The sequence below is a fragment of the Zonotrichia leucophrys genome, chromosome 7 (assembly GCF_028769735.1).
Source record: "Zonotrichia leucophrys gambelii isolate GWCS_2022_RI chromosome 7, RI_Zleu_2.0, whole genome shotgun sequence".
Lineage (NCBI taxonomy): Eukaryota > Metazoa > Chordata > Aves > Passeriformes > Passerellidae > Zonotrichia > Zonotrichia leucophrys.
Genome location: NC_088177.1, coordinates 20976268 through 20993918, shown reverse-complemented (window position 1 = coordinate 20993918; position 17651 = coordinate 20976268). Strand labels below are relative to the sequence as shown.

The window sequence follows — 17651 nt, the reverse complement described above, 5'->3', positions numbered from 1 at the left end:
TTTGGAGCACAAAGCACAAGCTTTTAGAAACAGCCTGAGGAATAACTTCACTCTAAAGACCTGAATTTCAAAGTCAAAATTAGGGCTCTTCTTTCAGCCATTCCCTTGTCTGGCCACTAGACCATGTGTAAGGTTCCATTCATGGGAAAGGGTGAAAGATGCAGAGTTCCCAAGATAAAAGAGTCAGGACAGGAAGACTCCAGACTACACAGACAAGAAGATGCAGTAATTAGGTAAGATAGGTCCAGTGGTTGTAGCCCACAAAGCATGGCCTTTTCATATGATATATTCAGGAAGGAAGGGCAAGCAGAAGTCCAGAGACTCTTGACCAGCTGAAGAGTAGTTAGATAAGGGGCACAGAGGAGAGAAAAGGTGTCCCCAGTGATTTTTGTGGATTTTATTTTAGTGGAGAACTCCTTCTGTTATCAATACCTTGTTCCATGCTGTAACTGAGCTGGAAAGGATGGGAGCAGTGAAAGTGAGATCTTATTTGGAAAAAGATCTCTTCTACTGCACAATCTACCTGCTGTCTGCATACATTAACTCAAGAGCCAAAGTTTGATTAGGAAGGGTAGAGGGCACCATGGCAAGGCAATCATCCATTGGAAGGGATAACTAAAGGCAGCCTGGGCTCACTTGGGCAGTGAAGACAGAGATGACTTCAAGAGACTCCAAAGGGACGCATGTTGTGCTTTACTTAGAAAACTAATTATCATAACACAAGGCTTTTAAGGAGGAACAGGGGCAAAAAGGAAAAAGCTGTGGATCTGAAAATACATCCTGAGGACAAAACAGCCAAGAAACACGATGAGTACCACTGGAAACAAAGCTTGCTAGAACAGTCTCAAACAGGAGAGAGGAGTGCCAGAGTGCTGCCTGTCACTCTAGCAGGGCAAGATCCCATGGGTATGTGTGGCATGAGCACTGAGCTTTACATGGCAATTCTTTGCCAGTGTTTAGTGGCTAATTGCACCATCAATTAGCAGTCTCAATCAATTATCAGGAGATGACACCACAGTTGATGAAACTCAAATGCATCATTTGTTTAACTGCATGCAAAACCCAAGCCTAAAAGATACAAAGAGCAGATAATTTAGTTACTACTCCGGATATGAAAATGTCAGGCATAAACTGGTAACTTCATGCCATAAATCTCACTGATATTCTGGTACATGATGTTGCAATAGCATTTATTTTACATATAATATTAAAATTGATTTGAGCTCGTCTAACCAGTAAGACAATATGTGCCTGTCTCATTATTAGGGTGCAGTTTTTCATTTTCCCATACCAGCATTTTTATAATCAGTTCTGTTTTGAATGCTGGTTAAGATTAAAACGACTGTGAACCTGTCATTGCAAACAAATACTGCATAACCTAGGCATGGAAGCAGTAAACTTATTTACATCATTAATTATTTATGTGATTTGAAGACTAAGTATTTATCCTGGATCTTTGGATTGGGCTGGCTAGTGTTCAATAACTAATGCTGTTAATTTTTCTAGGTCACAGAGCAAAAGCAGGTCTTTGCAATCTACTAGATCTACATATATAAATGATGAAGCACCTTCTAAAAGAACTTCTCAAAGTGTGGGTTAAAAAAAAGAATGCCGACCTTCAGGATAGCTGAAGTGACCTCTCATTTTTATGGAATTCTTTAGGCAACAATTCAGGGATGTGACAGCTTATCATATAAAAAAGCAGAACAATTTTCAGAGCCTACATGATTTTTAAAAGGTCCATGAGCAAAACCTGTTTCATTGAGGTTTGAAATGACGCAGGTGCTCTAAGCAGAGATAGCAATAATCAAAGCTCCTGCAGTGTTTTTCATTGTTGATGTCAAGGTAGTTAGGCAGTAAAGTCCACAGGTAGCAAAGTTCTGTATAGATGTGGAAGTCATTAACTATAAACCTAGATAATTTTTTTCTTGGAAACAGGAAAGCTTAAAGAGGCTGGGTTATGATTCAAGTCACATTGCTGATACAAAAAGATGAAGTAATTGCAAGTGTAATCAGTTTTTAGAAGGGGTAGCAATTTTTAAACATCAAAAGCACTAATATTAAAGCAAGCAAAGAAATTTGGGGTGGAAGCAAGTCCTCCATAAAAAGTCTAGTTTGCAGGGATTCACTGTGCCACATCAGGCAGAAGTACAGTTCTCTGCTGGTTGTCCTGGTCGGAAATACCTGATGATTGCTAAAATATTAAGTGCTATGATTCTGCAAGCTGGCACCTCCAAAGGGCTTGAACTGCTCTAATGATGATTACCTTTCCTCCCACAGTTCTTAAAGCAGAATGGATGGCAGTTTCAGATTGAATATATATTTTCCATGTGCTGAATAGTTGTTTGTGTTCATACTGTTTGAGGTTAACTGCGCACGTACTAATCAAACCCACTGCTTCCTTTCTCGTAAAACCAAAACAAAGCTTCATACTACTTTCAGGTACAGCATCTGGGATCAAAGCTATATATACACACTGGCTCTGTGTGGGTTCAAACATTTCGAAGATTCAGTATCCTGAAAGGTGTCACCTCTTTTCCAGTCCTGAGAGTTCCAGTTTGTCTTAAACTCTAAGGGCATCAGCACCTTCAGCCTGTCCCAGCACAGGAATGCTCTCAATATTGGTCACCGTGAGCTTTCTCTGCACAGCCACTGCCATTGCTGAAGGTGGGTAGATGAAGGAGGCAAGTATCTGGGGTTGTTGACTTGTTTTCAGTTTCATGTCCTTGCCGGAGTCAGACTTGGTTCAACAGGGTGACACACAGGACTAATGGGAGCGAGGTCTTGGTGCACTGCAAGATGTCTGGAAAACCAGACACAGACTTTAGAGCAGTACTATTTGAGGGACACTGGGCAACATTCAGAGTAGCTCAAGAAGGAAGAAAAGATCTTGAAAAACCAGGCCCTGCAAGTGAAGTTGTGACAGCTGATAACATGGGTATAGGGGTTTGAATGCATGGAGAAATTCTACTCTTCATCTGGAATTCTTGCATTGCAGAACTGACAAGATAAACCCTGCCCCAAAATGGACTGATATAAAATAAGATTAAAAAACAATGCTGAGTCCTCACAGCTTACTAAAGCAAAAGACAGTGCCATCCCATCATGTGTCATGATAGAATATAGAAATTGCACAAAGCTGTCAGTGAGGTTGTAAATGGTCCAGTAATTTCCCCTTAAGATTTTTTTTTTCTGCAGTCTGTTCATCAGGCTTTGTAATGTGCTGTTATATTAGCTTGGGAAATATATTGTTGCTGTGTATACTGTGGCTTGAGAGTAGCTAGTTAAAAGTAAGGAGAAAAAAGATCAGAAACAAAAGTATACAAACAGATTTTCTATTCAATTTTACTGTTATCTAAATAATTCTGTTCCATGTTCCATATAGGATGTCAACATTTTTGTTCCTAAATGCAAATATATTTCTACTAGGCAGAAATTGTGGTTTTAAAGTCTGTTTTTAAATTAAAAATTTCAACCTTATCATCTATATATATATTTTTTTAGTTTCTTATGTATACTAAGAAGATGGTGTTGAGGAAAACTAAAGTATGCAAGCCATTTATTGCCTAAGTGGGCCAAATAAACTACTATTTAAGCAACAAGTAATTGCTGAGATTTATAATATAATTTTTAGTAATAAAAGCATTTCTTGAGCTTTTTAAAGAATATTAATGTACTGCTAATGTGAATTGTGGTCTTGGAGTCCCTTCTTTGAAAACAGCATTTCTAGGAATCACCCTATTATATATATATATATATACTGGATAACAGGAAGTGGCAGAACTCCCTTCCTACTGTACAGGTTTGAAGTAAATGACTCCAGATCCTTTCTTGACTGCTCACTTACCATCAAACTCTTTACTTCCTTACAGTAATGGAAGTGACTCAGCCAGCAATTGTGCTGGCCAACAGGCAAGGAGTTGCCAGCTTGGTGTGTAAATACAAGAACATCGGGAATGCACAGGAAATTCGAGTGACTTTGCTTAAACAGACTGGTGACCAGATCACAGAAATCTGTGCTTCATCATACACCATGGAGTTCAAAACATTCTTTGTGAAAAAGATCATTCAGTGCCACGTTACCCCTGGCCAAAACAATGTGACCCTCACGCTGGCTGGCCTGCAAGCAAATGACACTGGGCTTTACATTTGCAAGATGGAGAGGATGTACCCCCCACCCTATTTCATGAACAAGGGAAATGGCACACATCTCTATGTCATTGGTAAGGCAAGCAGGTTCACAGTACTGGGATACTTCCAAGTTAAGGGAGCAGCTATTACATCTCAAAGGTCTTCAGAGTTCTGTTTGTAAGAAGTGAGGGTCAATACTGGTTTCAGCACTGAAAATCTTGATTAGCTCTTATTTCATCCAGGTCTCCTTGCAGATGCCCAAAGCAAGCATAGTCATAGCCAAGGAATGATAGCATAAGCAACACCATGCAGTGTACACCTGTGTCTAGGCAGTTAGATACAGAAGTGCAAAAGTCAGAGTAAGATGTGAGCTCTTCTACAGATAAAAACTCTTTTCACTGGAGGCTGAGTAGGCAGCGACCCAGAGCTCAGTCCTGGTGGTATCCTGGGATGGCACATGCTAGAGAAAAGCAGCATAGAGACTGACTCACTGACTCTAGGGCCTTCCTTATGAGACTCATGTGTGACGTGACATGTGTGATATCATATGTTTTAGATCCAGAACCTTGTCCAGACACTGCCATATACCTCTGGGTATTAGGAGCTACTGCCTCAGGATTTTTTCTCTACAGTATCATCATCTCAGCCATTCTTGTGGGCAAAGCGGTAAGTCCCATCAACTCAGCCCCCTTCTGCTAATAATGCCCCTTTGTGTGATAAGGACAAGGAGAAAGAAATGAGAACAGGGAAGAACACCATGAACAAACCCAGTGGGATGCTCCACTTTGCAAGTGCAATGTTATTACAATAATGCAAAACAAGAGAACTTGCTGGACCTGCTACTTATATTTATTTATGGCTCATTTGTGTTGCCAGCATACTAGAAAGCATGGACTGAGCTTCCATCAGCTGGACTGAGCCTTGGCATAGAGCTGGATGCTTAAAACCAGGCAAAATCCTGGATGCTTTTGGGATTGAAGGCAACAGTCTTCACATGTACTCTCTCTTCACAAATGAGTCACACAAAATCCCAGAATTTAATTTTTTTCCTTTTCTCATCATTCACCTCTGCAAAGCAAATTTAAACAACATTCTCCTTGGATAGGGGAAGTGTAACTTCAAGCATTTCTAATTTCACAGCTAGAAATGTCTGCACAAAACTATGCAAAATGTAAGCCTGGGTTGCCTTTTTCCACAGGGGTCTGCAGCACTCATAGTCTGTTAGAAATGAACCTGAGCTTGAAACCAAACAATGATTTTTCAATCAGTCCTTGTCCCTAGAAGGTAAATGAAGCTGTCAGGTGTGAACACTCCTAGCTTTGAACCAACACTGAACTCTGAAGCAGAAGCACCTTCAAAGAGCTAAATGAATGGCAGGACTCTTTTTTTCCCCCTTTGCATAAATAGCCCCTGTGCATCCTGATGCTCTATCAAATGCTCTTAACAGATCTTGTATTAAGAGGCAGAGAAAGGTGTCTAGGACACATTCTACTCAGTAGAGGAAGAATATCCATTGGTTTCTCTAAAATGTGCTGCTCAATGATTAGGCTGTGTTTGCCTGTTTATTTTACTTTCTTCCCATATGTTACAGATAAAGAGAAGACGATGTCTCACTACTGGAGTCTATGTGAAAATGCCTTCTGAAAAGCTAGAGAAAAAAGTGATTCCATTCCATATCACTGTTAACTGTAACAAGGAAGGAGAGAAACCATTTCCTAGCTGGGATGGAGTGTCTGCTAATTCATTTCAGTTAAAGAAATAAATTAACTGTCTTTTTACAAAAAGCATACAGGAAGGTGAGAGAATATTCTTTGTAACTTCAGTGGTTTGGAGGAAAATAAATAGCATATGTATTCATATTTGAAGAGTAACCCTATCACATAAAGATGGCTACATTAGGCCATTGACTTTTTTGAGATGTGTTGTACCAATATGTAATATAAGTGTGTAGCATTAAGAGCTATTGCTGTTGCAGTTGAGCATCTCACTGTCAAATTTCATCATGCCTACTGATCAACCGAAACAAACACTATTATAACAGAGACTTGTGTGCCATTGCAAGGCTGATCCACAAGTCTGGGGGGGGTGAGGTAGGAGAGCACACTAATGTACAAAGGAATGTTGATTTTTTTCCCCTGCATTGATATTTATTAGCTCAATTTCTGGCATTAGTGCTCTGTACTTCCACAGAGGCCTCCCCATAGGCTGGCACTGATGACACTGCTGCTCTAGAAGCCTGATCTTAGCTCTCTTGAGCATTGTGTCCCAGAAGTGCTGTGATGGAGCTGACTGATGGTCTCGCAGCCAGCGCTGACAGCTTGGTTAGAGAAAAGGCACCAGCAGGAGCCCTCTTGTTGGGAGAATGCTCCAGTTCTGCTGGGGCCTTGTGTTTTACAAATGCTAAATTAGCATCTATCCAAAAGGCAGAAGTATGTTGCTGTGTTTAAAAAGTCTATTTTCCGTGAAAATATTGACAGTGTATAATCTTGTTTATTAGTTATGTACCATTCAATAAAAACCTTGAAGCTTTGCCCAAATTCGAGTTCATTTCTTGTTCACCATTCTCAGAATAATGAGAAACAGGAAGTGGCTACATGTTAGAAAGCAGTGAAGACAACATGAACCTGTTCTCTCTGAGCCTGTGTTTTACCCTTCAGAGACAGCCTGTGTGCTCATGCCAACACTTCCGTTCTCAGCTCTCCTCCTCAGCCAGCCACCATTACAATCTGTCAGTTCTATTGGTCTAGTTACAGCTGCTGGGATGTGCTTCAGACACTCTACCAATCATGTTTTCACTTCCATCAGAGTTACTCACTTGCAGAAGGTAGCTTTAATGTCTTTGACAGCACCTCCTGTACATGTTTAAACAAAAAACTTGTCCTAGTTTCAAATCCTGTTTTCTTTGCACCACTCTGACACTCTCACTCACTAAATGCCAGTCAACACACAAAGCTACTGGAGCTTAAAACAATTTCAGAGTTCTCAGCTACTATCTATTAATTTGATTCTTTGCTATCAAAATTTCACCTTGCAACCCAAAACACTGGCAGCATGTGCCTGTTTCACAGCTGTGAATCCATCTTCTTGGCTGTACAGCTGTGCAGCCAAATTCCAGAGCCCTTTATTCTATGTTCTTGTAGTGGCAGCAGCTCCCAGAACACCAAATCTCATAGCTCTTTTAGTCTGCTTTCCATCTCTTGCCCATTCATCTGGCACCACCTCCAACTGGGCAAAGACATTCACATTCTCAATCTGCCAGTGTTTGCAGGTGCTAACTGCTCTCCGTGTTGATATACAAGGGCTGCTTTAAGCAAAAGTAGCATCTGATGACATATCTTTCTTTTCAAAGTATTTTAGTATTCTGGCATTAGTCTGGTATTTCCCCCCAGTTTTTCACAATCCAGTGTTTGGGGATAAAAAATGGTAAAAGACCATATATCTATTGTCACTGCAAAATGACTAAACTTCTGCCCTTTCAGGTGCAGCCTGATCAGGCAAGTGTGTTCCATGACTCCATGATGAAAAATAGGTTTGACTCATGGATCCACTTGCAGAAGCTGTAGAAAGCATGAATAATTATCCAGGGCAATTTTTTTCCATCATAGCAAGTAGTGAATCATGTGTCTGAGCTCTAGTCAGGAATCAACTGTTTCTTTGATTTCCTTTCCTTGGCAATTTCTCTATACTTGCCTTTCTTAAGCAATCTAAAAGCAGTTCAAGTTCATTATTTTCCAAGCTTATCCCTCCTGGTTGAAGAGATGCTTTGGATCTGTATCTACAACCTCATGACATCTGGCCACAGCTGGCTGTGAATCTATGTCACCACAGAACCTGTGCATATTCCAATTCACCTCTATTTCTGATCCCTAAGTTGACCAAAACTAGGCCTTCTGCACCCACCTGGACAATTTCCTTTTGGTACACCTGTGTTTCCTTGAGACATTCAGTCTGCAACAACCAGGGAAGCATTCTGCCATAAGTAACTAACAGGTTACTAAAACAGCTGAATAGTGAAGGTCTTGGGAGAGCAGAACAGAAACAACAGTCTTACATATGGTAGTAGCAACATTTTGTGTTTGCCTCCTGCACTTAAATAATTATTGATTCTTATTAATTATCTTATTAATCTCTAAAATTATGGTGTTTATTAATTATCAAAGAAATTACTTTGCCCAGATTCTCTGTTCTGATCTTCTCTTCATCCTTAGTTGTTACTTTTTCCAACCTCCTCTTGTTTCTGTAGTGCTTAATTTTCTTTGGCTTTCCTTACCACTGAGCAGAATGTTATATAACGCTTTATTACTTTTTGTTCTAAGCCAGGTTCCCCTGTTGAATTTTCTGGCAGGGTAGTAGGTGCACTCAAATCAGCAGATGTGGCAGTGAAGACCAAAGTGAGATTTCAGTTCAGATTTTATTGACAATGATATTCTCATCATTCATATCTGGCACTACAGAGATGAGTGGAGCCTCAGTACCTGCAGAGATGATATTTATACCTACCTCCCTATGGTTCATGCAGCAGCTAGCTCTGGTGAGGGCACAGCCCAGACCTCAGGAAATTTCCATTGTCCTGTATGCTTTCCAGAACCTCAAGGTCTGTGCTTTTCTCTGATAGCAGGGACAAGCATCTTTCACTATCAGCACTCCAAAATTGTTATATACACGAGTCAAATATAGTGTTCTGTGAGATCACAGCAGTACCAAAATGAAAGGTGAAAATGCTAGATCAGTGTACATCCCAGAAAATGCAACAAAGAGGAAACCATGACTCTTTCTGGGAAGAATGTGCAAAGCGAAGATGAAAGGATTTGGTCTCAGAACTCTGCTCATTAGAATGGGGAGTTTTAAAACACAACTGAGTATCTTACCTGGACAGCCAAATTATGAGACCATACTGCTTGGTGAGGATCAGGAAGAGCTTCTTTTGATGTGCTCGTCACCTCTTTAGGAGATCTGTCAGCCTGTTTGTGAAACAGAGAGTGTGAGTTTCTGGCTGGATGGGTGGGAATTCACAGGTATACAGGTCTGCATCAAAGACAATGGCATATGCATACACCACTCCCAGCCTCCAATATTCTACTTTCATTTTCATCCACTTCTTTATCTATTTCTTTCCTTGTCATTTTCAAATATCAGAGTCCTATGTGACAGAGAAAAACCGATGAAAAAGGTTTCCCATACAGCTACCCTGTGAGTAGGCAATGAGTAGTCTATCATTTTAGGTTTAGAGATTTCCCACTCTTTGAAGGAATATATGAATCTGAACTCACTACTCTGTCAGGCCTTGATGCCTGTAGGGAATGTCCATTAATGCTATTTTCCACAGATACTTAATAAATTTTAACAAAAATCATCAAGGACTCCTAGGTCATGCAAGAGCAGACACTTCTGACCTATTGCTATCCTTCCTAATGTCCTGGCTTTTGCTCAAGACTCCCTTGGGTCTAATTTCTTGTTTTCCAATAACCAGTGCTGGCATTGGCCAGGTAGCTCCTAACAGATCTGATACAATTCCTGGCTTCAGTACTGATTTTGAGCTTTGCAGGGCCAAAGAATGTATGTGTGTGAGGAGCTGAGGAAAAGTTTGGAGGCAAAGTACCTTGGAAGGTAAGATATAACAGGCTTTCACTAGATAAAAGCTATTGCTGGGGAGTGAGTTCGGAAAAATCAACCAGAAAATGGATGATTTTGCCTGTGACAGGAACAGTCTGAACCATGACTAAAGAGCTCTCCCTCTAGGAGAGGCATAAACAGCAATCAGATGATGTATCTAAGAGTTGTAACATGAAATCCAAACCAAAGAAGGCTGGTGCATAGCAGATGGATTTATGCATTACTGAAACCAATTTATTGTTGACATTTGCAAACTGCATTCTTTCTTGAATATGGAAAAATTATTTTGAGGCAGCTTCTATCACAGCTAAGAAGTGGTGCCCCTACACACAACAGTTATTGATAAAAGGTCTTAGAAATTGCAGGAAGCGGATATTTAAAAATTGTTCCTGAAGGCAGATTAAAAAATTTTGTTGTTTACTAGAGGGGGGAAGCAAGGAAAAGTTTAGGAAAGGGACAAAACTTCATTGGGAATCATTAGTAATTGCAGCCGAGGGAATATGGCAGATGTTTCCATGAACTAAAAGATTGTTACCTCCTCAAAATTTCACTATTCTTTCCTTTTTAGACTTTTCAAACATAATTCTATTTCTATTTCTATTTTTATAGCAAGCTGCCTTAATCATAGTCACGTTTTTATATTTCACTGAACATTTTTTAGTGATTATGAAGTTTCAGTGGAACAAAAAGATCTCAGTTACTTCATTGATGGCCTTTCCTCTTCATTTTTTTCTGACTGCTGTTTTTAAAGAGTAGCATATGAAAACGTCCAGTTTGGTCTGCTTCATTCAGCAAAAAGCAAGACCTTGCTTTCAAAGAAAATGGAATTTCTCACATAATCACATGATTCCAATAGGTGATATTTTTAGAAGACCACATCCTCTAACAGCATAGATGATACAACTGGGAAAACCTGAAACTGGGTAACATCTGTTGGACTATGCTGTGTTGTGGGTGGGATTTACTGACATTCATGCTCTAGCCTGTGATGCAGCAGCTTGGGTGGAAAGCTGGAACAAGCAGCAGAGTGTTTTATTCTTCCCAGAAAGATCAGTGCCTGGGATGTAGGTTTTCTATAGGATATGAATATTAAAGTTTGGGCCGAGATTGCCATTGACATGAAAAATATAGGATTGCTGGTTTTATATAAATAAAAATATATACACTGAGCAAATACTCCATGTTTTTATCAAACTAGAAACTCAGTAGCCAGACCCCAAAAACTCTTATAGTTCAGTATACACAGGCAAAAAATGAATCCTGTTCTATATTCAATGGGTGATTGTTATCTTATTACACCTTAGTCTCGTTTGTAGAGTTTCTCCTTGGGAATTTGTAGCTTCCTTGAACTAGTGATGAAAGGGGCCAGCAGAAGTACTGCTTACTTTTGTGCAAACTAGAAAGTCTTCCCTCTGCAAACTGGAAAGCATGAGGGGATTGATATGTACTAACTTCCACAGCACTTAGTGCTGGGCACTTGCAACATCATCAGCTTAAGAAATATTTCAATATCCTTCCTCCCTGTGAAAAGTCACATTAAAAGTTGGGTCTCTGTTGGCCTTCAGCTGAACTCCAGATACCTCTTTCCATGTGCTGTTGTGGGGGAAAGCTGAGATGTTTGAAGTTCCATAGAAGCTTTGATAAGCTTTTTTCATCTTGCATGCTTTCAGAGGTGGCCTTTGTACCTGCTAGACAGAGCTGCTAGTTCTTGCTATTGTCATCTTTCCACTTCATTTGAAGCCAAACAAATAGGTGATTAAAAATAGGCCTTCTCTTCTCCTGTGCTACAAAGGGTCTTGGTGGTACTGTGATCCAATTTATTTGCATCACACAGATAAAAAATGTAGATGCAATGAGCTGGATAAAAGTTGTAAAAATACTCGGTGGTGGGGAAACAAGTACCAAAAATAATCCACAATTGAAACTGTCACAAAACGTGGTATGTTAGCAGTACTTAATCAAGATCAGGAAGAAAAACAGTTCATTTCTCTGTAAGTTATCAAATCTTTCTGGTAAGTGACACTTCAGAAACATTCGACAGCTTCATAACTGGCTGACTTACTGTTTTACATGCAGGAAAGATGGCTAGAAGAGCACTAATCAGCAGAATAAGTTGGTTTCATAGTTGAGCTTTGGTGAGGTGTTAGATTGTGTGGGAAGCATTTATAAGAGCTTTCTCACTTTTAATTCTGTAGCAAAGATGACTGTCTGCTTCACAAATTATTAATATTTTCCTTTCTCTCATAATGCCAAACTAATTAATTATATCATATTGTATATACGACTATTTGTCTGGTCTTCTTTTTATAGTACTCCCTCACTAAGATAAAACCTCTCTTAAGCTCTTTTCCCTCTTCATCTCTCTGCAAAAACACAGAATTATTATTATAATTTTACCAATAGGTTACAAACTCATTCCTTCTCTCTTATGTGAGGCACAGGGACATAGCTGGTGTAAAAAATTCCTCACATTAATGTCATCATTTATACCTCAATTTTCAGAAAAACTTGCTTTATTTTTTATCATGTTTTTACTTCATATTTTATGACTAAAAAAGACCAGGCTTCTACACACTTTCATTAAATACAGCAATTGCTTTACTGTCACTGGTTACAAGGAAGGTGGGGTTCTTTCATGGGAGTTGACAGAGAAGCTTCACTGGTGCTTCAGATACCTCAGTCAGAAATACACCTTAAGCAGTTGCTTTGTGTTTCCTGGAAGGAGGGCATTCCCTATGCTAAGTGTGTGCATCTGTTTTCTTGGTTTATTTTCCAGTGCTGGATGCTCCAGAGGACCTGATTGCTTGTGTCTCATCCAACAAATCTCTGGACTAGAAGGGGATGCAGGCTGTGTCTTACCCAAAGGGCAGATGACTGGCAGGAGAGGGAACAACCTGCACAGGAGCCATGGAAGTCAGCCAGCAAAAGGAAGGGGCTGCAGGAAGTGAGAGAGAGTCAGCCCGGGTGCACACAGAGTGAATGGCACTTCCAAACATGGCACCTTTTGAAATGGCTCTCCCTTAAAAAGTTGGTTTAGATTCAGCAACATGGATGCTCTTGGTTTACTTTTCAACATGCAGAACATAGAACACTCAGCACCTAATCTGCTCTAGAGACATGAAGTACTTGAATTTATTAACCTCTTTCGCTCACAGTAAATATGTTAATATTTATTTTGGCAAATTTTTGTGTATAGAAAGATTGTGGGAAAAAAGGAAATTAGTTGGTATTTTTATATCAAATACTTGGACTTCTTTGAAATAGTGTTTAACTTTATATTTAGCTATATCAAACTCTTAACAAAAGAGCTCTTTTTGCTAAACAGAAAATTATTTTTTCTCAACTTCCTAGTTTGTCAAAATTTCAGATTTTCAGTTTAGGTAGGAATTTAAATTTAAGTCTAGTCCTTGCAGAAGAACAGAAATTAAAGATGTGAGTGTTAAAACTGTAAAGAAAAAAGATATTGAAGCTTTTATATAAAAGAATCCAGATTAGTCCAAATGTAGCAAAGACTCTGGTGTTGCTCTTTCCACCTTACAATTAAACCAGAAGTGTTCTGTGTTGTTTGTGACATCTGAGTGGCTAATGAAGGTCCAGTTACTTTTCAATGACTGACTAGTCAGCCTTTTTTCATCTGATTATGCTATGAGCAATTACCATTGTATGATTCCAAGTTCAAGTCATTGTTAGGAAAAAGAGAACTTCAGATGCTGCCAGTTAGACCTATTTGGGTCTTTCTAACTTCCTTTTAACTTAATCCTTCCTTTACTTGATTTAATAGCCATGGAGGCCAGTATATAGACTAAAAGCATTGGCACATGCAGTCAACTATCAGATTCACACTAAAAGCTTGTTCATGTGGCTCTAAGCTCATTAATAATTCACAAAATCTTACTTGTCATGTAATAGTAACAATATGATAAAGTTTAGTGAAATATTTAGGTGCAGCAGAAAGCTGTCTCTGCACCAGAACTGGAAGAACAAAAGCTGGAAATAGCCTGTTGCATGTGAAACAGGTAGTGTGGGAAAGCAGATTTAGGATTGAAATCTATTAAACATATACAGTAAAATATGGTAATCTGGAAATATGCTTATGAAATATGCACAGCTTGATATTGAGTATGCCTGGAGGCTTCCTTTGATATCTAAACCCACACTTTATTACAAAAAAACTCTTGACAAAACCTGTCACTTATTCAGCAATACATTGTCTTGACACTATTCTGAAGTAAAACCTAAAAATTATCAGAAAATTAGTGTTGCCAGTTTCTATCTAGAAAATATTTCCATGTTTTGCTAAAGTGCTACTTTCAGCTTTTTCAGCATGAAATTGATGCATTGATGATATGTGATAGCTAGAGATCCCTTGGCCCTTTTGTAATAAAATGTTTAAAAAGATTACCCCAGCAAAATTTCAAATCAAGATTTTACAAGCTTTGCAGAGCCCTCTTTAGTTCCTGCCCTGATTTCTTCTTAGATATGTATGAGTACAAGGCTGACACTTTCCAGTGAGGGGTGAGTTGATGCAATTAGTCACCTTCACTTAACTAGAAATGTCCAAAAAGCTCATACAGAGAATGCCCACCTACTGAAAAAGCCTCTGTGCATGTGTACACGTGTGTGAATGCAGCAATTAAACCATGCATGCCAAAACCTTCCTTGGGTCAAAGTAACACTTGTGTTCAGCACCAGAGACAGGAGGGAGAAGCCTTTGCCCAAGGCTAAGGTACTGCTGGGAAGTTGGACACACACTTTGGTTCTGATCTGACACCAAAGGCAGCAGCATACCTGGAGCACTGACTACCCTCACTCTCTGCCCTTTCAGTGGAAAACTTGGAAGGCTGGCAGACCTTCTTGACGTCTACTGATAATTCATGAAAGGTGGTAATTTTGTACTGTTATAGATTGGGAAATTCTTACCTTGAAAGTTTGCAAGTTTAATAGCAAAAGTACTAATATTTTTGTTTGTTGCAATAAAGTCCATTGAGATTTCAATAGAGGATATGCCATTACCAACACTGTCCTGTTACAGCATGGATCAGCAGCAGACTTAGTAAAGAGTACTGTAAATCTATCTTGCAACAGAACTAGGAATCACTGCTTTCAACAATTTTCAGACACTTAAACATCCTTTACCCAGCAGATTTTTGTTACAGAAGGAACAGTTTGTTTAAGGATCAAAACCAACAAGCACCATTCTTTTGTATGCAAGAAAGATCTCTGATCTGAAAACCTTATCAATGATTTAGGTGCTGCCACCTACCAAGGATTGGTATTTTGAATGTGTTTCTGGCTGGAGTTTTATCTGTGCTGGTAATACTGTGTTGAGCTTCTCTTTCCCCTTCCCAAGTCACACACCTACTGCAGTCATGCATCTCATTTGTACTGTTTGTAAGTAGTAAATCATGAAGTATCATCGTTCATCTTTTTGAAACTGGCGAACTACGCAGCAGCCTGTGCCCTTGGCTCCCAGTCCTGCTGCAATCACTGTTCACTCACTGGGAATACCAAAAGACTCTCAGTTCTACTGATGCCTAACAGAGCACAGCAGCAGTAACTCTTTGTTTCAAAAGTGGAAAGATCATTATTTGCAATAATCAGGAAGACTACAATATAAATGAATACGAATAAAACAGGACCTGTACTACAGTGTCTGTAGGCATCATTCACAACCAGACAGAGCAGGCAGGAAGAAAAAGGTGGGAATGATGCTAAAAGACACAGCAGCAGCTGTCCACTTCCCAGCAGTGCCCAAGAGCAGATAGCAGCGAAGAGTATACAACCAATGATAGCATCCTATGAAACCTTCCTAAAATACTGTTCCAGCCCTCCCTCACCAGCAGCACAGGCACTTCAAAGGGTGGTGAATTTGTCCTCAACAGCCTCAAGGGATTTCTCTTCCTTGAATTTACTCTGTCACTTTTTGAAGCCCTATGGACTTTTGACTTCACATTAACAAGGATGATCAGCTGTTCTGTATTACAGAAGAAATAGAAGAACTCAAAGCAACACAAACAGCCTTGAAAATCAATGGGAAAACCTAGATAGACCAAAGGGGATCTCTAGGGTAGTTTTCAAAGTCTGGAAACAATGAAATGTTTATTTTCATTGTGGAAAGCCAGTTATGTTTCCATATCAACTAGAACAATTTGTACCTGTGTGATATAAAGCTAATAATAAAATCACCACTGTCTTCTCTGGAACCACTAGCACTAATCACCTACTTATGAAAACGTAACTAGAAGGAAAGATGCAAATGGCCAAATATATTTTTCCCCCTTCAACTATTTTTCTTCCTCAGGCAAAAGAAGTACCAAAACAGTCAGTTGTTCAAGAACTATAAAGCCCTCACTGATGTCACTAGAAAACACAGTGTAACCACAGAACCACAGCAACCTAATGAGAAATAGAGTGGTGTGACTGGCTTGCCTTTTTTTTTTGGTTTTTTTTTGGTTGGTTTTTGTTTTTTTTTTTTTTTTTTTTTTTTGTTACAGCTTTTTTCTTACCTAGCAGGGAAGGGAATCACCAATGGCTTGTGGAAGCACATGCCTAAATCAATATAACATAAATCCATGGTCTTGTAACAACAGAATCCCATACTTGCTGCATGTGCAGCAAGACACCCAGCATAAAAAGTAATACTTCATCATCACATTATGATCACCAACAAAACAGTGCTTACATATTTTTGGGTCACTACAAGCTCCATTGCTGGCCTGGCAGCAAAGCAAGGCAGCTTCCAGCCAGAAGGTGATTCCTGAGGAATTCTGAAGTTAGGTTTGTGAACAGTACTACCATTAGCCACAGATGCTAATGTAACAATAATGTTTAGCAGCAGTATCAACACAGTGAGAAGAGAGAATCACCAACTTCCATCTTTTCTGACAGTCATCTAAATTAATGTGAGTATAAATGTAAAGACTGTACAAGTAGAGAATTAAAAAAACCCAGTATCTTACTTCAGATAAGTATCCCTTGGTGGGTACCTAGTGAGGAATGTAACATGAGGAAAGACATATGGGAATGCTGAATATCTCTCATAACCTACAAACATTTTCAGGTTGAGCAATTGTCTGATTCTGACGAGGAGGCAGAAAATCCAGGATTCTGTAATATCTATGGACACAGTATGGACACCTCTATTTCCCCAGCTTGCTATGCTGCAGCAGGCTCCAGCAAGCTGCTTGACTTCTACCCGGGACAGGGGTGTGCTTTGCTGTGGTTCACTCAGGATCACATGGAGCTACAGACCCAAATGAGGCATTATTGGGGTAATGACAACAAAAGCCCCCTAAGCAAACATTCACTTTTAATAACAAGCAAACAAATAGTGAAGATCAAAGAGATGTAGCATGAAAAACGTGTTCTTTTCAGTCAGTTGTGGACAAGCAGGGAACTGCACATTCCTATACAACGTGTATACTTCTACCCAGACCAATAGTAGCTGGGAATAGCTTAGGCTGAGCAGAGCTTGGTAAGGTTTTATTCTGAGCACAAAGGTGTATTAGCTACTGGGGAGCTTGCCTGAATGTAACTAGATACTTCCTGCATTCAGGCTGAGACTGTGATCCCGTTAAAGCTGGTTTGGATATTCCACCCTAAACTGTACTGAGAGAGCACTAGTGACACAGGGAACCTAATCAAGACATGAGCCTGGCAGCAGCAGAGCTCCTTCTTTTTGCTCCAGTGCTGTGTCTCCCAGGAGCAGAGAGGTGCATGGCACCTTCAGTGAGGAAATCTGCAGTCTTGACATGACAAAGGCCAAATCATCAGAATATCTTATGGTGATCTGCAGTGTGATCACTGTGGTTAAAGTCATGTTTTAAAGTTGTCATTTCAATCACGTTTTCTAGAGAATATAGATATCTGATTTCTATTTTTTGCTCGTTGTCACTCTAGTTATTGCT

At 39.6% G+C, this 17651-nt stretch overlaps 1 protein-coding gene across 1 annotated transcript; it reads left to right on the top strand.

Annotated features, from left to right (window-relative positions):
• Positions 1-2609: 2609 nt before the first annotated feature.
• On the top strand, positions 2610-5893 carry CTLA4 (cytotoxic T-lymphocyte associated protein 4). The gene is made up of 4 exons (XM_064718845.1): positions 2610-2667; positions 3873-4223; positions 4688-4797; positions 5723-5893. Exons 1-4 carry the CDS (start codon positions 2610-2612, stop codon positions 5891-5893), a joined length of 690 nt encoding a protein of 229 aa, XP_064574915.1.
• Positions 5894-17651: the final 11758 nt, after the last annotated feature.

Excerpts from the sequence above, each read along its gene's own strand:
- CTLA4 (XM_064718845.1), top strand. The coding sequence starts at position 2,610 with ATGCTCTCAATATTGGTCACCGTGAGCTTTCTCTGCACAGCCACTGCC. Across the intron at positions 4,224-4,687 it reads CACACATCTCTATGTCATTG|ATCCAGAACCTTGTCCAGAC; the intron begins GTAAGGCAAGCA and ends CATATGTTTTAG. Across the intron at positions 4,798-5,722 it reads CCATTCTTGTGGGCAAAGCG|ATAAAGAGAAGACGATGTCT; the intron begins GTAAGTCCCATC and ends CATATGTTACAG.